Source organism: Prinia subflava, chromosome 4 (genome assembly GCF_021018805.1).
Source record: "Prinia subflava isolate CZ2003 ecotype Zambia chromosome 4, Cam_Psub_1.2, whole genome shotgun sequence".
In the NCBI taxonomy this organism is placed as follows: Eukaryota; Metazoa; Chordata; class Aves; order Passeriformes; family Cisticolidae; genus Prinia; species Prinia subflava.
This window is the reverse complement of record NC_086250.1, coordinates 1538829-1561693: the sequence shown is the minus strand read 5'-3', so window position 1 is coordinate 1561693 and position 22865 is coordinate 1538829. Positions and strand designations below refer to the sequence as shown.

General features: G+C 45.9%; 1 protein-coding gene across 14 annotated transcripts in view; it reads right to left on the bottom strand.

Moving 5' to 3' along the window:
• The window catches only part of CACNA1C (calcium voltage-gated channel subunit alpha1 C), a 429198-nt gene that overhangs the window by 79389 nt on the left and 326944 nt on the right, over nt 1-22865 (bottom strand). For all 14 annotated transcript variants that reach the window (XM_063395089.1, XM_063395096.1, XM_063395092.1 and 11 more), the window contains 9 exons: nt 17917-18124; nt 17095-17215; nt 15210-15324; nt 14071-14191; nt 13874-13943; nt 8146-8278; nt 6537-6666; nt 3777-3836; nt 329-435 (listed from right to left, as the gene is read on the bottom strand). In XM_063395089.1, the coding sequence (XP_063251159.1) occupies nt 329-435; nt 3777-3836; nt 6537-6666; nt 8146-8278; nt 13874-13943; nt 14071-14191; nt 15210-15324; nt 17095-17215; nt 17917-18124 (1065 nt within the window). The remainder of the gene's footprint in view (nt 1-328; nt 436-3776; nt 3837-6536; nt 6667-8145; nt 8279-13873; nt 13944-14070; nt 14192-15209; nt 15325-17094; nt 17216-17916; nt 18125-22865) is intronic.

Sequence of the window (22865 nt, the reverse complement as noted above, 5' to 3'; positions counted from 1 at the left end):
GAGGGAACCAGAAGTCACTGAACTGTCCTGAACTGAGACAGAGAAACAAAGGCCATGGAACAGAGCTAAATGTCATGATTCCCAACACACCCATTTGCTGTTCTCATTTGCTCTTTCTGAAAGATTCCCCCTTCCAGGTCACCAGTGTAGCATTTCTCCTCTCTGAAGGATGAATTTTAATGGCCTTGATTCATGTGAGAAAAACACCTCATGAACACCCCAACAGGCTCATGAGAAAAACCTCACCCAGGTAAGAAGACAATGACCCTGAGCCACCCCTCCCAGCCCAGCCCCACAGAAACCAGGCAGCTGGGAAGAGCTCACTCACTGGATCCCAAAGGAGATGAGGGAAACGCTGACCACCAGCAGGTCCAGGATGTTGAAATAGTTCCTGCAGAAGGAGCCCTTGTGGAGGAAAGCCCCGTAGGCAGTCATCTGCAGGGAGCACACGGAGACACAAACACACCTTGCCATCAGCAGCTGCTCGCCAGCCAGACCCCCCTGGAGATGCTCAGGGTGGGTAACTGGGGAGGGGCAGGACTTCTATTGTTGGCAGACACCCCCAGACCCCAAAGGAGAAGCTGAGCCCCCACAGAAAGGAAAGAGAGTGAGAAAGACAGCGAGGTAGCTGTGAGAGGCCTAAGTAAAGGAAGTGAGGAGAACATGCATGCTGAGTGCAGCCAGTAAACAACATCTAGAGTTAGCAAAGCAGCAGAACAACTGCTTGCAAAAGCTACTCTTTGCAATCATATGCCTTTCCCTTTTTCTTCAGTGACAGAGGACACTTGTATTATATAAAGGCCTCTTTAGCAAAATTGAATAAAAATATAAAATAAAATGGGCTCTTCTGTGGTGCTTTTCAGTACTTAGACCAGCTGCAGTGGACAGTTGATTGCTCTTCCCTTCATGAGGGAAAACCAGAATCCCTCAGGGATTTGATGCTTTAGAGCTGAACTGAAACAACAGGAGGAATTACTGCTCCTTTCAGCTTGGTCCTTCTGTTCAGCTCAGTCCCACATCCCTTTTCCCATCCATCTTCATTCATTTCTACTCTAGATGCAGTTGCATTTTCCCTTCAGTTTTCCTTACAAAGCCCAGGCTGCATTCCTTGAAACAGGGTAATTTCTTTGTGCAGGTAATCATTATGAACATCACTGGGTATGAAGGGGGACTGAAAACCTGCTGGCTTTGAGGAGGATGTCACAGCTCCAGAACTGGAGTGAGTGACAGGGTAAACAGCAGAGTTTAGCCTGGGCTCTGTTACAGAATGTGGGTGAACTGATGGGGTATTTGTATCACCTACCTTAGACTCGGTGAGTGATCTAATGCAGCTGCTTTGAAGAAACCCCATCCCCACCACTGCTAATGTTCCTTCACTAGGAATTCTCATTCCCATCCAGGAATGCAGGCTTCTAAGTTTGGTCCTCTGACTCTCATCTGAGTTGGGTGTCTAAAGCAACCCGAGGCAGACACCATGAGACTGAGCTGCAGCCAGACTTCCAGCTGGGAAGGGTGAACTGGAAAGTCAGACTGGAGTCTTCTTGCCCCCACCAGCAGCTCAGGATGGTGTATTGGCTGGTGGCTTCCAGCCTGTGACAATTTCATTCAGAGCAGGGTGGAAGGGCACAGGGTGTATCAGATTATTTTCTTCACCAAGCATCCACGACATCAGGGAACTGACTATCAGTCAGACAGAAATTAGAGGGGGAGGAAGTATAAACTCTGGTCTTGGCTTAGAATTTATACTTGTGGACACATTCATTTGGGGAAGGGAGGAGGGGTTCTTGCCATAACAAAGGTGGTAAAGATGCCCTTTACTGGTCAGATTTTGCATGGCAATCTTGAAAGAAAGACACCATTGAAATCAGGAGGGGAAGCTCTGCTGAGTTCAAGTTCAGTACAAATTGTGGTTCTCTCAAGCCTGTTGAGAGACTTTGTCACCTCAGAAGAGACTCTCAGAGAGTGTAGAATCCATATCTGCCTCCCACCAAGGGCATTAAACAAGGTACAGCCTTTTAGGATGCCAGTTCAAAATCCTTGGCAGTCACCTCGCCAGCATCCACCAGAAGGCAGGTGCTGTTATCAGCAAGCTGAGGGCAGCTGAAGCTTGTTTCTCTGCAGCCTTGAACATCCCACGGCCATTCATTCCTTCTTTTGTTTTTACCACTTACATTAACGTTGCTGTTTTGCAGAACAATGCACCCAGTGCAAGGCAGCAGAGAAACATCACTGAGAAACCAAAGACTTAAACTTGTGCTCCTTGCACTGTTCTCCCAGTCAAACTTAGAGAATATCCAGGGTTGTTAAACAATAAATAAATCACTGAAGTCATCAGGAGGGCCTTGGGAAGGCCCAGGCTAATAGGCTGGGGTAACTTCTACTTCCACTGAAGTCATTAGGAGTGTCACCACCTCCTTCAGAGCAAGCAGAATTAGTGATTGTGAGTCCAAACAGGTGCCTTGAACCCTCAATTCATTTTTAAACGTTGCTGTTGGGATATTTTCCTTTCCTTGACAGGCCTTTTGGACCTGCCACGTGATCTGTGCACATTCAGATTTATTGTGCAAACACAGATGCAAACTGCACGCAGGCATACTGTGTACATCTCCCTGGAGAACATGATGGCTTTGGTAATTTTGAGTCATATCAAAAAAAAGCACGTTTCTCTACAAAAATATGCAGGGGCCACCCTGCTTGCCAGCCTTCCATATAGATACTGTTATTAGGGTCTTGAGCTGCAAAATTTGAGCAACTCCAAGGCACTGCCTGCCAGCACTTAGAGCTAGCTTGCTGAGAGAAAAAAAAAGCAGCTGCCAAGTGAACCTAGCATTTAGAAAGCCAGAACTTTGCTCAATTACTGTTATTTAAATTATTAGCCTACCAATTTGGGAAAATTAGAGCTAAGGACAAGGCAGCCTATTTTTATTTTCCTCCAAGCCAAACCATTCTCCTGCACATTCCCCTCGGTGTAGAGCACGTTCCTGGGAAATGGGAGTCTGGGTTTTGATGCAGCAATTTTCATTGGCAGCTTCTGTGCTTGGTGTGTCAGTGATTTGTACTCTTGGTTCTCTCTCTGCTCCTAAAGGTGAGTTTTGCACGGTGCTCCCTGTCCCTACCTGGCTGTGCACCCTGTGAAGCTCACAGAATCTCCAGCCACCCTTTGGGTTCTGCAGAACAGAGACCTTCTCTTGGGGTGTGGTCTGGGTAAGGGGTGTGTGTACTCAGAGCTTCTTGCAGAGCAGAAAAATCCCATTTTGGAAACAGGGCAGAGGGAGGAATTTATCAGGGGGTGGCCTTTTCCTTGCTCCTCTCTTACATTTCCCAGCATTGCATCCTTTCATTGCAATTCCTCTAAAAAGCATAGTTTTGCTGTAGGCCCTCAATTGCAAGCTGGAATATCAAAATTTCCCAGAAGACTGTTTAAGCAACTAAAAAAACGTCAAATGAACAGAAAACCAACCCTTTGTGTAGAGATAATAAGGGATTAAAATAAAAAAAAAGAGAGAGAGAAAGAGCGAAAGAGCGAAAGAAAGATAAAGAAAAGAAAAGAAGAAAACAAGTGCATTTCTCAGATTGGTTACCTTAAGAATAATTTCTAATGTAAAGATACTAGTGAAGACATAGTCTGCATTGCCTAGGATCTGAAAAATAAGCACAATTGGGTTAGTGGAACTGAGCGTGACCCGGGAACAAACAGGCTGTGTGTGTTAGCAACAGAGAGTGGCAGAGCCAGAGAGCCTCAGGACAAGCAATGGTGGAGAGCATGGGCACTTTACCTTCAGAGCAATTTCAATGGTGAAAATGGCAGTAAAAACTATATCAAAATAAAAGAGAACCTGTAAAAAACAAACGGGGGTAGGAAGCGGGGAGGGTAGGTCAGTGAGTGATGGCTTGAATGGGAAATCACAGTTAAAAATCAAGTGCATGAGTTCTTTCCACGAGGGAATGAGGATGACTCTACAGGGAATGGATTTGGAACTGTTGGAGGCAGTGAAGGTCCTGGCACAGAGGACAAGAAGCACATCACATGAAATCTTTCCTGAGCTGCAATCCCAGGAGCACTATAGAGGCAAAATAACTTTTTTGTTGCTGTAGGATTTTTTTCTTTTTTTAAATCTCATAAAGAACATTCAAGGGTTTTCCCAAATAGGATTCCAAATGGAGAATACAAAGAATGCCTGGTCTCTCAGTGGAAAACATGAGATTCATTCTTATTAACTTCCATTCAGTCTTGTCCTGTGCCTCTCTCAAAGGAAGAAAAGCAAACTGCAAAATCATACTCCAGCTATTTCTTTTCTCTGCCCTGAATTGCTCTGGATTAGGATGAATAACAAAGACTCTGCCAACTGAACAGAATCCCAGCCCTTGTACTGCAACCATAATTTGGTCATTTGCTAGAGGTGCCTAGCTTAGATCCTGCATCTTTCCATTTGCACCCTGAACAGCCAGCCAGCTGAAAAACCAGGAACCTGGGGCTGCTGAGGAGATGCTGTGGCACCACAAAAAGTGGTGTCCCAATGGGAAGTCTGGAAGGGTAAAGGGGATTTCAGAGTGGCAGCATCAAGGACAGGAATGTCCTTTACTGCCCATATGTTGGCATCCCCCAGTAAATGGGAACTTTCTCACTGATTTATGGGACCAGGACTGAACTCTCTTTGTTTCCAATATATTTCAGCATCCCCAGCAACTTCAGTGCTATCTACACTACAAATATCAAAAGTATCATGCCCATGGTTTACTGTTGTTTTCCTATAATAATGTTTTAAACCAGTAGGCCAATACATGGAAGCTGTAGAAAACTGGTAATCTGTGAAATTTAGACCTTTGCTGTTAAAACACTAATAAATATAGAACAGGAAGCTGCCTGAGCCCTGTGTGACACAAGAAGGACACAGGAAGCAGCAGCAGAGCCCCAGAGTCCCCTCTCTGTCCCTGCCCTGCTGCCCTGTGCCAGCAGCATCCCCAGCCTGCACAAGTCCTGCTGCACAGGCTGGTGCTGAGTGAGGCACAGGCAGCTTGGCTTTGCTTTCAGCTTGATTTCAGCATGATTTCAGCTTGATTTCAGCTTGATTTCAGCTTGATTTCAGCTTGATTTCAGCTTGCTCTCAGCTTGCTCTCTCCCTTTTCCTCCCAGCCCTCCGTGTGGGCACAGGGGAGGACAGGACCTTACTCTTCTGCTGCCACAGTGCAAAGGCAGGTCTGCAACCCAATCATCCCCTCAGTGTCCCCTTGTATGACACATTTTAGACACCTGTACCTGCAAAAATCAAACACAGATTTTCGTGCAATGCCGGTGGCTTCACACACACAAAACTCTGCCTTGCCTCCAACCTGCAGCTCCTTCATCCAGGACACCCAGCTCTGGCTCCTTTTACCCCTCTCATTTAAATCTCTCTGCTGCAGATGGTGTGGCAGTTCCTGTGGCATGCCAGGAGCCCTCCTGGCAGCTGGCAGGCTGCAGCACTAACACACACACACTAACACACACTGGCATTCAGCTGTCCCTGCATGGTGGGCACCCTCGCTGGGGCACCAGGGGTGGCACAGCTCTGACTGGATTATTTAGCATCCTCCTTCAGGACAAAATGCAAAGCCACTCTGAGATGTGCTCAGGAATAGACTTCCATTAACACCTTCTCTGCATGCACATATGTGTTCAAATGCGTGCTCAGGCCGGGATATTTTGGGGAGATTAAATTAAGGTTTTATCATTAAACAAGAAAAAAAACCCCATCCCACTCTTCAGTCCTAGCAAACTCTTCAGGCATCGAGGCACCAAAATGCCACTGCAGACACCAGGAATCAGAGGCCTTGAGTTTGTCTGCTGACTCCTCATTTTCCTGCAGTGACCCCTGACTAATGGGAACAACCACTGGCAAAGCTAAGGGAGCACTGAACATTTCAAAAGGCAAATAAGGATGGTCAGGAAAGAGGGCGAGAATGTATCTCTGTGCTGAATGCTTTCCTCTTCTCCCCCCAGGCAGGTAAGGAGAGGAGCACAGCATATTTTTTGAGGGTCATCTCAAATTTAATGGTAGCTTTGCAGCTTGAGGTCAAAAGGTCTGATTCTAACCTTGATGACATCAATTTCCCCCAGAGTGACAGCATCAAGAATGTTACTCCTGATTTACACCAGTGTGAATAAAATGAAAATCAGGCTCCAGACTTTTTAGTTTAAAAGACAGCATGTGGCAGCAGAACAAATATTCCAAAGGGAACCTGAAAATCCCTCAAAATTGAATCATCTGTATCCCCAATCAGTGTTTTTACAGCTCATTTCTAATGCTTTAATCCCAGGGAACAATTTTGCTTCAGCCTCCTGTTCTTCCTTTCCCTACACACACTTCTGAAGTGAACTAGAGGCCAAATCCTGCACTGACTCATGTTTCCTGCAAAGTATTTCACACACAGCCTACAAGAGGCAGAATCCAGGGCAGCCAGGCACTCCCCAAGCCTCTGCTGCAGCCTTTCCTGCCTTCACGGTGTGCCTGTCCCACACTTGCAGCCCCAGTGAGGGGGGAGCATGTGAGGCATACTTGGTTCCTGAAGGAGAGGTGTCTCACGGGGTCCTCGGCTGCCAGGGAGATGCTGCTGAGCAGGATGAAGAACAGGATCAGGTTGGTGAAGATGTTGTCGTTAACGATTCGGTGGCAGTGGACACGGAACCTGCAGCACACAGGGGAGGCACCACTTCATCTCTCAAACAGCAGCAAGAAACCTTTCCCCCCCTTCTCTTCTGGCAGCAGGACGAGAGGATTGCCCTGCAGAGCTCCTTCCCTCTGCCCCAGCACAGGGACAGCCTGTGCAGGGCAGTGCTGGCTCTCCACTGAGATGGAGATCCACAGGATGGAGAACGATCTCCCTCCTGGACAGAGCTTTTTGTGATTTCCACGTGGACTGGGACCTGCCAGCCCAGAATTATATCCCTTGCTTTCATTCATGGAACCATTCCTGATTCATTTAGGAGGAAAGCAGCAGAAACTGGCTTTGGGGTGCCAATGTCTTCCTCAGCTGGGACTGGAGTGTCACTTAACAGGGGGATATGCCCTGCTAACAGGACACAGGCCTGGCCAGATGGATGCAGGGCAGGCTGGCATCAGCAAATGCCTTCTGAGAGACATCACGCCATGCAGGTCATGTGCTAAACATAGGTGCTCTTAGTGGGAAACTAAAGGTGAAGGATGAGCAGTCTCCCATCAGACTGGCTTACTGGAGACCATTACATCACTTTCCATATGCTGGCAGCAGGCTGTGAGGAGTATAATAGCTCTGTGCATAATTCTACAGGCACTTCATTAATCTGTTTAGCTCTACTCTTGGCTGTTAGGCCTCCAAGTCCCTATTATAGCAATTTTACAGATGACTGCAGAGGTTAATTTGGTTCTACAAATGACAGGGGGTGGGTGGCAAAGCTGGCATCACAGTCCAGGAGCCCCAGCCATCGCCAGCCCCTCCCTGTTCACACACCCCAGGAGGAGTGGCACAGCTCTGCTGGGAGAGGAATGGCTCTGAACTGAGGGTGCAGGCACAGCCCTGCCCTCCTCTGTGCCTGGAGGCTGAGTCCTGAGTCCTGCACCCACAGGGGCTGCACATCTGCTGGGGAAAGGCAGCTGTGCCAACAGCAGACTGCGTGCAGGAGCAGTGTGAGGGAAGAACTGTGCTCCCCAGGCTCCTCTCAGAGCCAGGGACTCCCCTCCCCAGCTCATTTCTTCTTTTATGCTCATTCTTGACACACACCAACGAGCACAGACACTCAAACTCCCTGCTGGGTGTGGATTTTGGGCAGCCCTGAGGACAGGAAGCTGCTGCCTCCCTCCTGATTGATTGCATGGTGCCTCTCCTGCAGTTTGGACCTGGATATGTCGGGAAATTCCAATTACTGACTCGCCTCTGTGTCCCTTATTTGAGAAGCTTTCGTGATTTGTGTTCTCAGTCAGCCTGGCACGTGCCATGAGCTCCCATTGAATATTTTCACTGTACTCCTACAGTTGTGGTTTCACAGGATTTCTTGCCCTAAAGGAGAGGTGGGTCAAAGGAGGCCTCTGGCATGAGCTGCTCAAAGGGACCTCATAACTTTTGGAGCCCAGTGTGAAAGGAGTACCAGGTCTTCAGCTCCTTCTCCTGGCTAACCAGTCTCTTAAATACCTGTTGTTGGGACTGAAGATGAAGAAAGCACTGGCATCAGGCATGGGCACAGCCTTTTCCTTGAGGTGCAGCTCAGACATCGGGCGAGGTCGAGGCCCAACAGGCATCTCAGGTTCTTCCTCATCTTCCTCTGCTGCAAGAAGCATTTTTGTCTTTTAATGCAAAGTACAGCCCATTCCAAAGTGCTGGGGCATTTGTCTCTGTCACAACTAGAGCTAAAAACGAAGAACCATTAAAATGGGGTGCTGAAGCCTGGAGTTTCCCTGCCCTTCCCTCCCTCGAGGCAGTGCCCTTTGGCAGTGCTCACCCTGGCAGACACTGCTCTCATCTCTCTGTAAAACCAGCAGTGCTGGTAAACCCACAACACTCTCACTACACTCTCCTCAGATGCTTCACAGCTGCTTTTGCAAAAAAACAAACAGAAAGGCCACTTCTAATGGCTCATTTGAATCTTGTTGTGGCCTAGATCCATTATCTGTTTTCTTATTTTCCATGGACACAGAAAATTAAAAATTGCCTTCCTCTTGCAGAAAGCTTTTGCATGCTTGAGGATCACTGTTATGCCTCTGGGAGAATTTCTGGTGAGAGAATTTCTGGTTCCTGGAGCACACCAGCAGCAGCCTTTGTGAGGTGCTGTGGTCCCCAGGTCTGTGCTCACTTCTGTTTCCAGATTATCTGCAGGATTAACCTGCAGCTGAGGTTTTACTGCTGCAGAGGAAAGCTTCATGACTTCTTACATCTTTTAATTCTACCTTCCTGTTCAATGTGCTTCATGGAGACCCTTCATTCTACTCTGGCATTAATTTGCCATCAGTGTCTGACATGCCCAAAGCACAGATTATTTACCACAGAGCAGCAGCCTGGCACTGCCCTCTGCATTTCTGCTGCTGCCTATTCCCAAAAGTGGCACTTACACCTCATCCTTACTGAAGGGCACTTGTTTTCCTTTTGACCATTCCTCCAGTTTATCAAGAGTGTTTTTATTCTGTTTGTGAGCATCTCCATGGAGCTGCTGCTGCATCTGGGACTGCGTCTGGAAAAGCACATCAGTGCCCCAGGACAGACAGTGAGCACATGCACACTGATCAGAAACTCTGAGAATTGTCCCCTTTTGTAATTTAGTGGGGGCAAGAGCAGCAAGATGGGAATGAGGCCGAGACTCCTGAACCTGTGTCATGTCCAGGCAGAGCAGGGAGCAACCTTAACAGAGAAAATGCAGAGATGAAGGCTAAGTGGAAGAGAAGCCTCTGCCTTGGAGGATTTCCTCTACCTGCTGCAGTCAGGTGTTGTTTTGTGTATGACATGATGGGATTTTACTGTTTTAAAGATCCCAATCCTCTCAATCAGCAAGACAGGGAAAAAAAAACCCTTTAAGAAAGAAGCCTGACATGTTAGATACAACTGATCTTCCGGGCACTGCAAACGAGGAAACTCTAATTAAAGGTTCATCTTGAGTCCATACAGGGAGATAAGTTCCAGGAGTGGTGTTCCTTCAGGGTGAGGTACTGTACTTGGTGTGGTTACAGGACACATCAGAAGGAACAGATGAATCAGCACAGATCCTGATCCAGACATCAGAGAGAGAGAGAAGTGCCCTTTCTGAATGCATGCCATTATTACATGCAAATGGGATTCTTTCTTTACACTTCCAGTACCAAGAGTTCAGCTCCAACTCGCTTGATAGATCTCTGCATAAATGTTTGAGCTGGTACATAGAGTTTGTACTTTTTAAGTCAGTCTATTTTTTAACAGCTCAATTCTATGTGTAATATACTTCATAATACTCTTTCTACAGGCTTCAGTAGTTAAAGAAACATCTTTCAGAAGTACTTTTTTACACATGACATCTAAAATAGGTGTTAAGGTTAATGCACATGTTTATGTAATATAACCATACTTTGCACTTGCACCTTTTATCTACAGGTTTCAGAGGAGGCTGACAAAGAGTGAGGTAAGCAAATTCTTCTTCCTCTTTAACAGGCCAGAAAATCAACAGGCCAAATCCAACAGGATCCTGTGGGATTTCTGAAACTCTCACTTAAGAAGAGCATTCTGGGTCCCTGCTCTGTGCCTGCAATGTGAGATCATTTTTCTTTATTACTCAGAGGAATGCTTAAAATACCCTTTTAAATGGGCATGGAACAATGCCTCTGGAAAATGGACCCTTAGCAGAAGGATCAGCTCCATGAACACCATAAAGAACATTGTTCCTCTCCCCTTTCTCTCGTGTCTGCCATACAGCAAGAGATTTATATTAATGACTCTGGGAACAAAATACTTCCAGACTGAAAACCACCTTTGGTTCCTCAGCCATAGATACAGGACAATGTTCTACTTTTCGCTTAGGGTCTAGGGCGCAGAAGAAGGGAAACACTGAGGGCCAAATTCACAAAAAATTAAAGATTACAGCCTCATCCCAGGTCACTGCCCATACAATCCACCTCCATACAGAGGCAGCACAGCTGCTCACATCTGCACAAGCAAATGTTCTTTGGCTGTGGAGACAAGCACAAACAGGCTACAGTGCAGCACCAGGGAGAAATTCGATGGTGGGGAGGTTTTTTTTTTGCTGTACAAAGACCAGAACTCTCGTATAAGGACATTATTTTGCTCCAAGCTCCCATGAATCATCCCAAGCTTTTACCTTCATCTGACGTGCCCAATTCTTTGTCTATTTCTGTACTAGACTGCAAGACTAGCTCCCTGTCTTCCTGTAATAAACACATCATCACAATAATCCTTCTAGTGTACACAAATCCCTGGGAGAACCTCTCTGTCCTTCTGGAAAAGAGGCCAGGTGATGTGAGGAGCTGCAGTCTGGGGCTGAGGAGGAACACTGTGCACCAGAGTCAGCAGAGGCTGTGGAGAAAACTGCTTTAAGGGGCAGAGACAAATCAGAGAATGAGCAGGTGGGTTAGCAGAGACCCTGCCTTTTTGGGAGAAACAAATGAAGTGACCAATTCCAATGGTTTCTGAACAGCGAATTTTCAGTCTTCATAAAGAATTGATAAAGGATTTAGGGCCTGATCAGGAATGGCATTGATGCCATACAATGGAAGGTGGGTGTCCCTTAGCATTTCTAATAATTCTATATAATTTCTAAATCAGGGGAAAGACTGATGATCCATTCTAATTTTAGGTTGTGTTCAAAAGTGTGTTAAGACAGGGATTGGCACCCCGAGGCAGGCACTAAAAGTGTTTTCACTTGATTTTCTGCAGTCTAATTCTATGCAGGACAAAAAAATAGTAGATGTAGTGTTTTGTTATATTTTTCATTTATAAGCTACTCTTACTAAGCTATCTACAGAAAGTAAATAAACCCCAATTCCATTAGCAGTAGACTTCAAATTGACATTCAAATGACTGTTATTTCCAGCTGAGAAACAGAAACAAAACTGCATCAAGCTGTTTTAATTTGTGTTTTTTACTAAAGGCTCCCACAAACCCCTTAGCAATTGGGGATGTGTGTCCAGTAAGTGCCTGTGCCCACAGGGGTGATGGGAAGATTAAATCCAGAGTGACCTGTCTCAGGCAGTGTTCAAATAGGATTGCCCAGAGTTAGAACCACACTCCACTCCTGATAAATTGGCTATAAATATGGAAGAATACAAGTACAGCAGATGTGAGGACTTCTTGTACTGAAAATCAAGTGCCATGAACAGTTTTCCATTTTACTTGTTTGAAACTCTTGTCCATCTAATCAAAATGAACTCTTGTGTTCCTTTTTACCCTGTCAGATCAGCCAATTATCAGACACTTATTTATTAGGAATCATGGAATAGAAGAGAAAGTGTTCTACAGCCTATTATAGCCTGTTACATAATCACAGAAACACAGCAGAGCAGGGAAGGATCACAAAGGGCCCTCTGCTTCATGCCTCTGCCAAGCCAGGTTCAATTAATTATTATATCTGAGCCTTTTCTGGGACGCCTTTTCCTGACCTGTCCTTCACAACATTCAGTGGTGCTGGGCTTCCACAATCCTCTCTGTGAACCTTTACAGCCTCACCATTAGAAAATTCTGTCTGCTGTGAATCTTAAATCTGTTACTTCACAATGGAGATAATTCTCCTCCTACCTGTGGAAGGTTTTTTATGCATTTGAAGATGTTTCTCCTGCCTTTCCTAAGTCAAATGACCAAGGTTCATTCAATCTCAATTCTTGCTACCTACTAGCATTGTTTTCACCATTCTCTTCTATACTCCTAATTCAGCCCCACTTCTCTTGACCAGAGCACCCAAAAAGAGCTGGGATATTCCAGATACCAGAGATCTTACCAATGGTGAGCACAACAAAACAATTCCTTTGCTCTGACTAGCTCTCACTGACCAGTTAAAACAGACCCATAACTGGACAAAAGGGTTATTCTTTCTCTGTGTTACAAATCTCACTACTTGCTTGCCTTTTCAAAGACAGCAAACTGTTGCTGACATCTGTTGAGCTTGTGGTCATAGGATTCAGATCCCTTTCTCAAGGACTGTTACCTAACTAGCTGTCACCTAAAATCCTTTATTTGTGAATTGTTTATTCCTGTCTATGCACAGAGCCTGGCACTTTCAATTTTATTTAGACCATTTATCCAGGACCTCAGGAGCTCTCAGAATTCTAATGCTGCCCTCCAGCACGCTCCTTGTCCTTCCCAGCTTCATGTCATCTGCAAATGCAATAAGCATATTGCCTCTTCCATCATTCAGGTCATTAACAATGCACTGAGCTGAACTCCAGGCAGGTTTTTGGGTTGTACAAACTCACTTGGGCTCTCACTGCTCTCCCCATAAAGGCTCTGATCATTCCTCTCACCATCATCTAGACCATATTTTTCTAGTCAGCCTATGAGAACACTCTAAGAGGTCAGAAGCCTCAGCAAAGTTAAAGAATGTGACGTCTATTTATTTTCTCCTGTCTACAAGTGTTTTCAGCCCCTTTCAGATGAAAATAAGGGTGGTTGGATGTGATTTGCTCTTGGCAAATCTCTGTTGGCTGGTCATCTCTTTATCTTACAGTCATATAATTGGTTTAGTCCTCTGTTCCAGCACTCTTCCAAGAATGGAAGTTGAACTGACTTGCTCCAATCCTTCCCCCATTCAGGGTCTCTGGAACGCTGCTTAAAGTTCTGACATTTCTTCAAGCAATCTTTCAAGGATCTGAGAATGAACTTACTGAGGCTCACCTGGCCTGAAAGCCAGCCTGACTAATGCTGCAGCTTGTTTCTTGCACTTCCAGCCTGAGATCTTATCCTTCAGAGTTTTGCTAGTGTCACACTGCCCTTTTTGATTAGAAAACAGTGCAAAAAGGCATCCAGCACTTTCCCTTTCATGACTGTCTGTTGTGAGACTCCCCAGACCACTGAGTACTGAAAAAGCACACTGAAAAAAATGTCATACGTATATTTTCAAACAGGGAGGTTTTTATATGATTTGGTTCTCTGTAAAGCTCTGTATTTTCCAATAAAGGGCTTTACAGAGACCCAAATCAAGTATGACTGATCAGTACAGGGATTTCAAGGGCCCAGGTCCACTCCTGTGCAAACAGGCAGGAGAACCACCCTGTCCCATCAGGACAGCATTTCCACAAACCTGCTGCCACAGTTTGGCTTTGGGGGCATTAGGAACTGGAGCTCCCTCTGATACAAGAGGGAGATGTTTACCTGGAGCTTCTGTTGGGGATACAAGAGGGAAACATTTACCTGGAGCTTCTGTTGGGTGAGGGATACAAAGGGAGATGTTTACCTGGTGCTTCTGTTGTGGGATAAGGACTCTTCTCTTCGCTGTCGTTGGGCTGATAATCATCCACATTGATCTGACAGAAATGGAAGGAGAAGCATCAGAGGCTTTATCAGACAGAGCAGACAGTTTTCCTTCCCTCAGAAACCCAGGCTGCTCCTGCCATCACTGCCCAGAGAGTGCTGGCTGCCAGCAGAGCTCACCTTGGTAGCAGGGGGGGACTCTCCATCAGCAGTGATCGATTTCAGCTCTATTTTCTCCTCCTTTGTCTCCTCCTCCACAGCTGTTTTCTCCATCTCCTGTTTCTTTTCAGGACTAGCAGTCCTGGGAATTTTACAAGATAAAAACCAAAGAGTTACAAAGGTGGAAAAGCTGCTTCCCTTTCAGGAGCTTCATGTAGCACAGCACACACCACGAGAACAATCGGCTGGCTGGCATCTCCACTCTGAGTTCAGCTTCCACACCAGTGGCTCCACCTTCTCCTCCTCTGCAGGCAAAGGCAGAGGCTCTGATCTGTTTTTATATAGTGCCCTGTATTTTGTAGCTTTCTCAATGGCCTGTGCTTGTGTGTGTGCTTGTGCAAATGTGTATTTCAGGTCTGTCAGCAGAGATCCGTTTGTTCACCCAATGACAAAAGCACCATTTTCAACCCATATCTTGTGAACTCCCTACTACTTTGCCTCCAAACGTTTTGCCCCTCCCTGCCCTCCCAGAGTGAGGGAAATTTGCTGAGCTGCACACAGGATGAGGCAGAGGGAGCTGCAGCAGAGCCCCCTCCCAGCAGCCTGGGAGGCAGAGAACAGGAATAACCAGCAAGGAGAGGCTTCCCTGCTGGGAATGACAGGGAAGCTCCTCATCCAGCCTGTGCCCCTTCCTTAAGAGTCTGCAGGAACACTGAAAGAACTGGCAGGAGAAGAACAGCATGTGGCACCAAAAGAAAAAGAAAGTCTCATCATGGGAATGACAAAAACTCTGCCTGGTGGCCCAAAGCAGTCAGGAGGTAGCAAGGAGATTCAAATGGGATTGAATTGCACACTCATTCTGTGCTGATGCTCTGGAAGCTCATCAGTAACCCAGCCTTCCTTTCCTCTGCTCACACCTCTGCAGCTGGGGGGGACTCCCAGCTCACAACACTTTCTCATCTTGTGGTTGGGATTCCTTGGCATAAAAATTTATACAGACATAATTCCTCATATAATTATATTAATCTCATATAGAATCTCTACACATGCAGAGAAGTTATATATATTACATAGACCCACGTGTATGTATAGGCATCATATTCCTATATATCTGTGGTGTGTGTCATTACAGGAATGTGTGCATATGCAAATGGATTTACCTAGCTAGCTTCTTTCTTTCTTTTTCCTCTTCCTCCTCCTTCTGTGCAGATGTTAAACTCTCAGCATCAGCAAGGTTGTCCACAGCAATGGCCAAAAATACATTCAGCAGGATATCTGTTTGTGTGCTACTTAAAGAAAACAGGCTTTGAAAACTGCACAAGAAGATTATGCCAAAGGTTTCTTAATTGAAAATTTTTAGCAACCTGTCATCAGATCTCTTGGATTTTCCAAACTTCCATTTCACACAACTGCATATCCATCATGCACAAACCTACACCTTCCTTCCACACAGATAACACACTTTGTGGGTTTTCAAAACCTCACAACAGAATGGCTGATGGAAAACATCTAAGCCCAGATTCACATTTCGGTTTCCAGTTTCCCAAGAGTGTTTCCCTTTGTGCTGAGAACCCCAGTGAACATAAGAGGAACACTGAATGCTTTGCATCCTTTGACAGTTTAGCTTGCATTAGTGGATTTTATCGACTGCAAGCACATGCTCTGATGAGCATTTCTGAGGTTAATTTAGTCTGGACAGTGAAGGGTTGAGCTGCCACCTCCTAGCAGAGAGTCCCTGCATGGCCAGCCATGCCCACGTAGCTGAAGGGCAAAGAATCACAACTGTTTTCTTGTCTCACCAGCCAGTGCTCAGCTCTCATGTCACAAATCCGACCATGAGGTTGTTTTATAAATTTCTTGAGTGTAGGTCTCACTACACCACAATAACTTTAAAGCAAACCCTGGTTCAAGGCTTAGTCTGGAAACACAGACATCCCCCCTGCCTGGGCTCCAAGGTCTAAGGGCTCCAAAGTCAGCCAGCACGTGGAGCTGGCTCACATTTTCACAAGGAGATCCAAGTTGTGGCTCTTTTTTTAAGCTGTCAGCCAGATTGCCTACCTTGACCTTCAGATAAGTGCAACTGCACCCCCTCACTTTGAAGTGAGGGCACGCAGGCCAGCTGGAACGTCAAATAACAGGGTTTGAGGCATCTGAATTATGGGCAAAGGCCAGAGGAGCTGGGCTGAGTCCATAAGGTGGCTTTATAGGAGCACCAGCATAAAAGGAAATGTCACCTCTGACACAGGAGGGCCATTTATTAGGGAAGCAGAAACCAAGCAGGGACAAATTTGGAGCGAACTGAGGTAGGGAACAGAATGGCAGCTGTATGTGATATGGAAATCCCTGTGAAGAGACACTCACAGCACAGCCATGCAATGTGCTCTGTGCCTCCTGGGGCAAGCACAGGGCTCTCATTTCACCCCAAAGCCAGACACAACTGCAGCACAGGCTGGGAGATAACAGCACAAACTTTTCTGTTTGAAGAGCACACAGATTGCAGGGACTGAAATGGAACACAGGTTGGTTTTTACATGACTTAATATATGATCTAACATAAATCAATTATGTCAAACATATGTTACTCCTGTTACAGCATTTGTATATAGCATATTGCAGATTATACATATTTTTTATTCCACATAAGGCTTGGAGGGAAGCACATGGAATATATTACTAAAAAAGCAATTAAAGTTAAAAAAAAAAAAATTGCAGTAAATACAGTAGGAACACCCAGAGATTAACTTGTGGAGAAGGCAGGAAAGAAAAACCTGTGAGAGAATTAAGGGGAATGAACAATTAAAATGCTAAACATGTAAATGGAAGCTAGCATGTGGAACTGGCACTGACTCTTACAACTGTTTACATGCCTTAGCACCAGCTAAAACAAATTGAACTTGTTTAACTTTTGGCAGTGCAATGCCAATACTCAGACGTAGGGAAAAGGCAAAGACATGAGGTGTGAAATTCACTATTTTCTGACATAATAAAGTGAACAGTGGTTTTAATTCACCCCCTCTTGCAGAAAAGAGTAGCACCAAAGGATACAGTTTCCACAGATGAAGAGGATGATGAAGTAAATACAGACCAACATTCCTGGAAAAGAGGGGCCGCCATAAGCCATGATCCCATCATACATCACCGAATTCCAGTCCTCCCCAGTCAGGATCTAAATGACACATTCCCACCAATAAGGGATACAGTGTTAGACCACACAGAGAATTTGAAAACCCCATAACACAAAACCCCACTGTCCTAGAGAACACCCCCTCCCCCAGCATGGAGCTGATGGAGACTCTGCTTGAGTCCATTTATAGAATTTAAAAAAAACCCCAAACGACAAACCACAGAACAAAGAAAATGAAAAGAAGGCCTGTGCTCAAAGTGTGGAAAAACCCCCCAAACTGTGTCCTCTTGAAGATGATGGCTGAAGGCAAATGGCTTTCCTGGACAGCCCTGCCCAAATCTCCCTGGCTCCAGGCATTTCCCTCCCACGTCCTGTTGTCTCAGGCTGCCCAGCCCCTCCAGGCATCTCCCTTCTCCTCACACGTCAGTGAAATCATGATTCTGGTGCTCTTGGTGGGTCACTGCCAAGGCTGCAGAGGGCTCAGAGGCCATGGGACTCCTCTGTGAGCAGGTATGGGGAGCACAGCAGTGGGCTGGGCTCTGGCTCACAGGTGGGACATGGCTGTTCTCGTGTCCTGCCCTGCAAAGACCCCGTGGCCTGCAGCACACAGGGGTTTTATCTTTGGTTCTTTAACTTTGGGAGGGAATACCCTGTGCCCTGGGTCTGTTCTGTGCCACCTTGGGGCTGCCAGGACCTGCCTGCCCCATGGAAACACAACGTGTCCTCCCCACCCGTGCCCCTACCTGGAACACGGTCAGGAGGGACTGGGGGAAGTTGTCAAATGTGCTCCTCCTGGTCTGCATCTCATCAAAGTTAAACTTGCCCCCAAAGAGCTGCATCCCCAGGAGCGAGAAGATGATGATGAAGAGGAAGAGGAGCAGCAGCAGGGAGGCAATGGAGCGGACTGAGTTCAGGAGGGAGGCCACGAGATTGCTCAGGGAGTTCCAGTATCTGGGGGAGAAAATAGAAGCAGTTAAATCCCTTCAGTTTGAGACAGGTGCTGGTGGCCTGCACAGGGTATCGGCTCAGGCTGCCTTCTGTGCAAAGCAGGCATTTGCAAACACCCTGTTAAGCAGTGAATCATTGATGTGCCTCCCTAAGATAACGAGACCTGCTGCAGCTAATGAGTAATTTTACTACCCCACGTGTACAGACACAATTCCCTCCACCCCCCACTCCACACACACACCCAGGAGATCATTGCAGCACTCTCCATCTAAGGTTCTGCACATCCTATATCAATATACAGTGATTAGCTCTTGCTGCTTCAGTGAGTTACATTCCAACCACCCTCATTATCACCCTCACAGATGTTATGGCAGCCAGGATACCTCACTCCAGAGAATGGCCTGGAATAGCCAACAAGAACAGATGGGGAAACTGTTTGGATGCAAACACAAACTTGCCCCAAATTTGGAGTGTGTGAGTGCCTGGGCTCACTCACAGAGAGGATGCTGAGCTCTCTGGGACTGGGAGGAATGGGAAAGATCTCAGTGCTCCTCTTACAAGGACCCTAAAGCAAACTCCAGATCTGCATTCATTTGGAAGAACACAACATCACTGGGTTTTTTGGTTTTCAGACCTACTCTACTTCTTCAAACAGCCTGCAGAACATTTCAAATGGCTTCACTGAGGGCACAGGGTGGTTAAGACCTGTTCTCCCAGTGTAGCCAGGCTTGTGCCCAGTTCAGACTCAGGTGTGATGCAGGGAGAGGATCCTCTTGCCCTCGTGGTTCCACTTTGGGGTTCAGAGAGATGCCAGCAGCATGTTTGCTGCAGCATGAAAGTTTGCATTCTTTGCCAGTCTGCAGAGTAGTCACAAACTGGAAAGAGGCTTTAGAAAAAAATTCTAAATAATTCACCACATCACCCATGAAGCAACTTTGGCCTTGCATCTGCTCAGTCACTCCTGATCTACCACTGAGCTGGTCATGACGTCTTCTTTTTTGTGCTTTGATGCTGGCAGGGCTTTCAGATTGGGCTGAAGATTAGCTCTCATCTTCCAATCACCTCATTTTGATGCACATTATTAGCAAAGCCCCAACAGCCTGCACAGGTCAGCGAGCAGCAATGTTTGTGCTTCTCCTTCTACCCAGCCTGCCACCATGCCTTGAGAGTCCACCCAGGCCAGTGCCCCCAGCCCCTTCTCCCAAAGCCCACAGCTTTGAACACTTCTTTACTCCGAGTTTCTAACCCTATTTTCCCTGAAGACAGAAGTTCCAGGTAGAAGGGATGGCAGAATGGTGCTCTGGCTCTTTTGTGGAAGCCTTACCCTTCAACTCATATTTTTCTGAAGGTAGTATATATATTCATTAGAGACAAGGTCCTACAAATTCCTAGTTAAATTAATATTTTTTAAATATCAGTCTAAATAGGATACTTTTCTTGTCCCGTGGAAGGCAGGACTGCCTGAGCAGCCCAAGCACTTCAGGAGGATTGGCTCTGATCTGCAGAGGGACATCACCATGTCCTCTCAAATTCAGCAGCTGGTTCATCTCCAAGGACTGAGCTTCAAAGAGAGCTCTGATGTTTTCCCTTCAGCCCTTCAGAGGAAGCTGGGATGCTTTAAAGTTTCACTGCAATTAAAGGGATGAGCAGTGAGAAACTCCAGAGCAAAGGTAAGGGCATGGGGGCTGTGGGCTCAGTGCCACCAAACATCCACCAGAATGTGCCAAGTAACAGCTCCCTGTGCTTGCAGTCATGCTCACAGCTCACACACTTTCACACCTTGGAAAGGAGGGAAAGTGACACAGGAGAAGGCAAAAAATCATTCTGATGAAAGTGAAATTAATTCAGCATCCTTAAAGCAGGGGTTGATGGGCTCCAGAATATTTCCAAGTCCTGCAATGTCAGCCAGGACATTTTCTAGGTCTTTCTAGCAATATCCTTCAGAAGCAGTAAAGTTGTCACCCATCTGAACAGTCCCAGTGACTCAATTTAAGCTTACAGGCCTTGCTATCCCAGCTCACAGCTGTGCAGGCTTCTATCAGCTCTGCATTTCTTACAAATGCCTCAATACCTGGGACTCAGATTCTTATGTAAGCATCAAGCTTCAAGCAATTAACTGAGATGGCCTGGTGGTAAGATTAGTGCTGTTTTATCCAGCTAGAAATGCAGTACCACTAGAAAAGTAAATAAACCAATCAGGGAAAAAAAAAAAGAAAAAAAGATACAAGGAAAAAGGAGAGGATAAGAAATGCTTGGCTGGTTAGGATGTGAAAATAACAATAGATTTATCTCAGGGTCCTAAAGCCTGACCTGAGGTTACCATCTGTCACATTTGGTGGCTGCAGAACAGGCACGAACTCCCTCAAAGTGAGATCTGGGATTGCTCAGTGAAACACCAGGGGTTTATGTCAGCAGTGGTTGAATCCAGACAAAGAAAAAAGGTCCCACCACTTCATCCTCACTGGTCAACACCTCACTGCAAAGGGAAAAACAGCCCTGGATGCAATGGGAGTTCTGGAGCAGGCAGCTTTTAGTGAGAAGCAGGAGAGAAAGCAGAGCTGCTGCCTCAGCTTTGTGGGGAGATGAATGTGCAGATCCTTGGGGTGCCAGTGAAGGAGGCTCTGCAAACCCAGGAGAGCAGGACCTGGCTGTGATCCCTGCTTCAGGCAGTGCAGGGGCTTGTCCAACCCCTCACACAGGAACCAGTGCAGAACTGGATCAGAACCTCACGTGTTGCACTCTGCTCCCTCTCCTCTCCTTCCACTCTATCTTTATAATCACATCTCTGGCAATGACAGATGCAGGGCTTAAAACAGCAGCAGCAGCTGGCAGACTCATTATTGGGAACCTTCCCACCCTCTTCATCCAAAACAAAACCACCCTGACAGGGATTTTTGACAGAAGCTACAAAAAAATGGGCACCCCCTTTCTCCTCCCTGCAATTAACAGTGATTTACCTAGTGGCAGGATTAGGTATAAAACATCAAATTCCTGTATGCTGTTGCAAATTCGATGATTTATTTTTTAAATGCAAAGGACTATAACACATATACAGCAGCTATTTATAATGAGCAAATAATCTGTCTTCTCGTAGCAAAGTGAGATATTCTGCACAGCACTTTAAAAATCAGGGAGGATAAAACAGATTATATTGTCTGCTTGTCTAATGTATTTATAATTTTGGAAGAATAGTTTGGTCTCGAAATTCCAAATGGTGTTTCTAAAATGATACATTGTTCACCTGATGGTGTCTTTATTTATTTCTATTCTACTATGGAGCTGTATTTGTGTTTCTTGGGGAACTCTATCATCTTGATGACCCAGAATTTGTTTGTTTACCATGGAAAATCTATGCAGATATATAAAGAATAGTCTACCTACTGATATATTCACAGCAGAGTAATTTTCCTGCTTTGTACCCTTTTAATATCCTGGATTATCATTATTCTCACCTCCACTGTTCCCATATGCTCGGGGGTGTGTGTTTGATATAAAACACACCACTCCTATTCCTCCTGCCCCTCCCAGCTTCCCAGTGCTGTATTTTTCTGAATGACCACTGCACTCAGGTGGGGTATTCCACCAGTGCTGATAATGTCATTAATAAATCCTCATTGTATTTAGAGCTGAGAGAAAAATAGAAAAATATTGTAATTTACTAGAGGAGGTAAAAGTTTGGCTTTAGTGCCAAAATATCCTGTCCTGCAGTAAGGCATGAGTGAGCCCAAAATGCTCCTTTGGAGGGTCGTGTCAGGGCCTTCCACATGAGGGTGAACTTCACCCACAGAGGGAAGGATTACAAAGAAAATGATGAATAATTACAAAACATATAAATCTGAAACTACTGCAGCCTACTTGTCAATATTTTAGGAACAGGAAAGAAAGAAAGAAAAATCTGATTAATGCATTATGCATCGTGAGTTCTTCCTTAGCTCTGTGCTTTACACACAGACCCATGCACAAATTGCAGGAGACATCTTCCAGGTAACACTTTTCCCAGGAAAAACTGTATTTTAATTGTGTGCAGAGTGATGGTAAACGTAACCAGCCCTGCTGCTGATTGGTGCCATTGCCACAGTTCTGCCAGAAGCTTCAGGGGTATTTGAGCACTCCCCTAGCTCAGGCTTTTGAAGGTATTAATGATATTCTCCCAGTGTTTGCCTTTCTACTAGAGAATTCTCTTAGCTAGGTTATATATTTGGTGTAGGAGTGGAGACATGTCTTGAAAAAGCAATGACCTCCCCGGGATGCTGTGCTGGAGCTTTTACAGCTCTTGGTGTGCTGCCCTGGGTGTATCTGATTACCCAGAAACAGCTCCTGCTGTCCTCAGCAGCCAGGGGCTTGGCAATGGATAGATCCAGGAAAAACACTCCCCAGACTGAGGTCCCCACTGTTTCTGAAAGAGCAAAGATGCCTTTCTTGCTGGAAACTCTTGTCTCCCTTCTCTGGCAGGGATTATTCTCCTCGGGAAGGTTTTCCCCTCTTCTATGATCACACATCCAAACAGGGCACGTTTTTCCCCCTTCTGAAATAGGCTTGCTTTGGCCTCTCTCTCTCAGACTGTGAACTGATTTTCTGTCTCTGCCATCTGACCCTGAGATCCATCCATCCTGCCAGAGATCTGAGGCTCAGAAGCTTTCAGGACAAATCTCGTATGCTGCACAAGTCCAAGCCTGTTGCTTTTTTTTCCTGCCTCTCAGCTCAGCCACCTCGACTATCTTCCAGTTTTGGACTTTTCTCATGT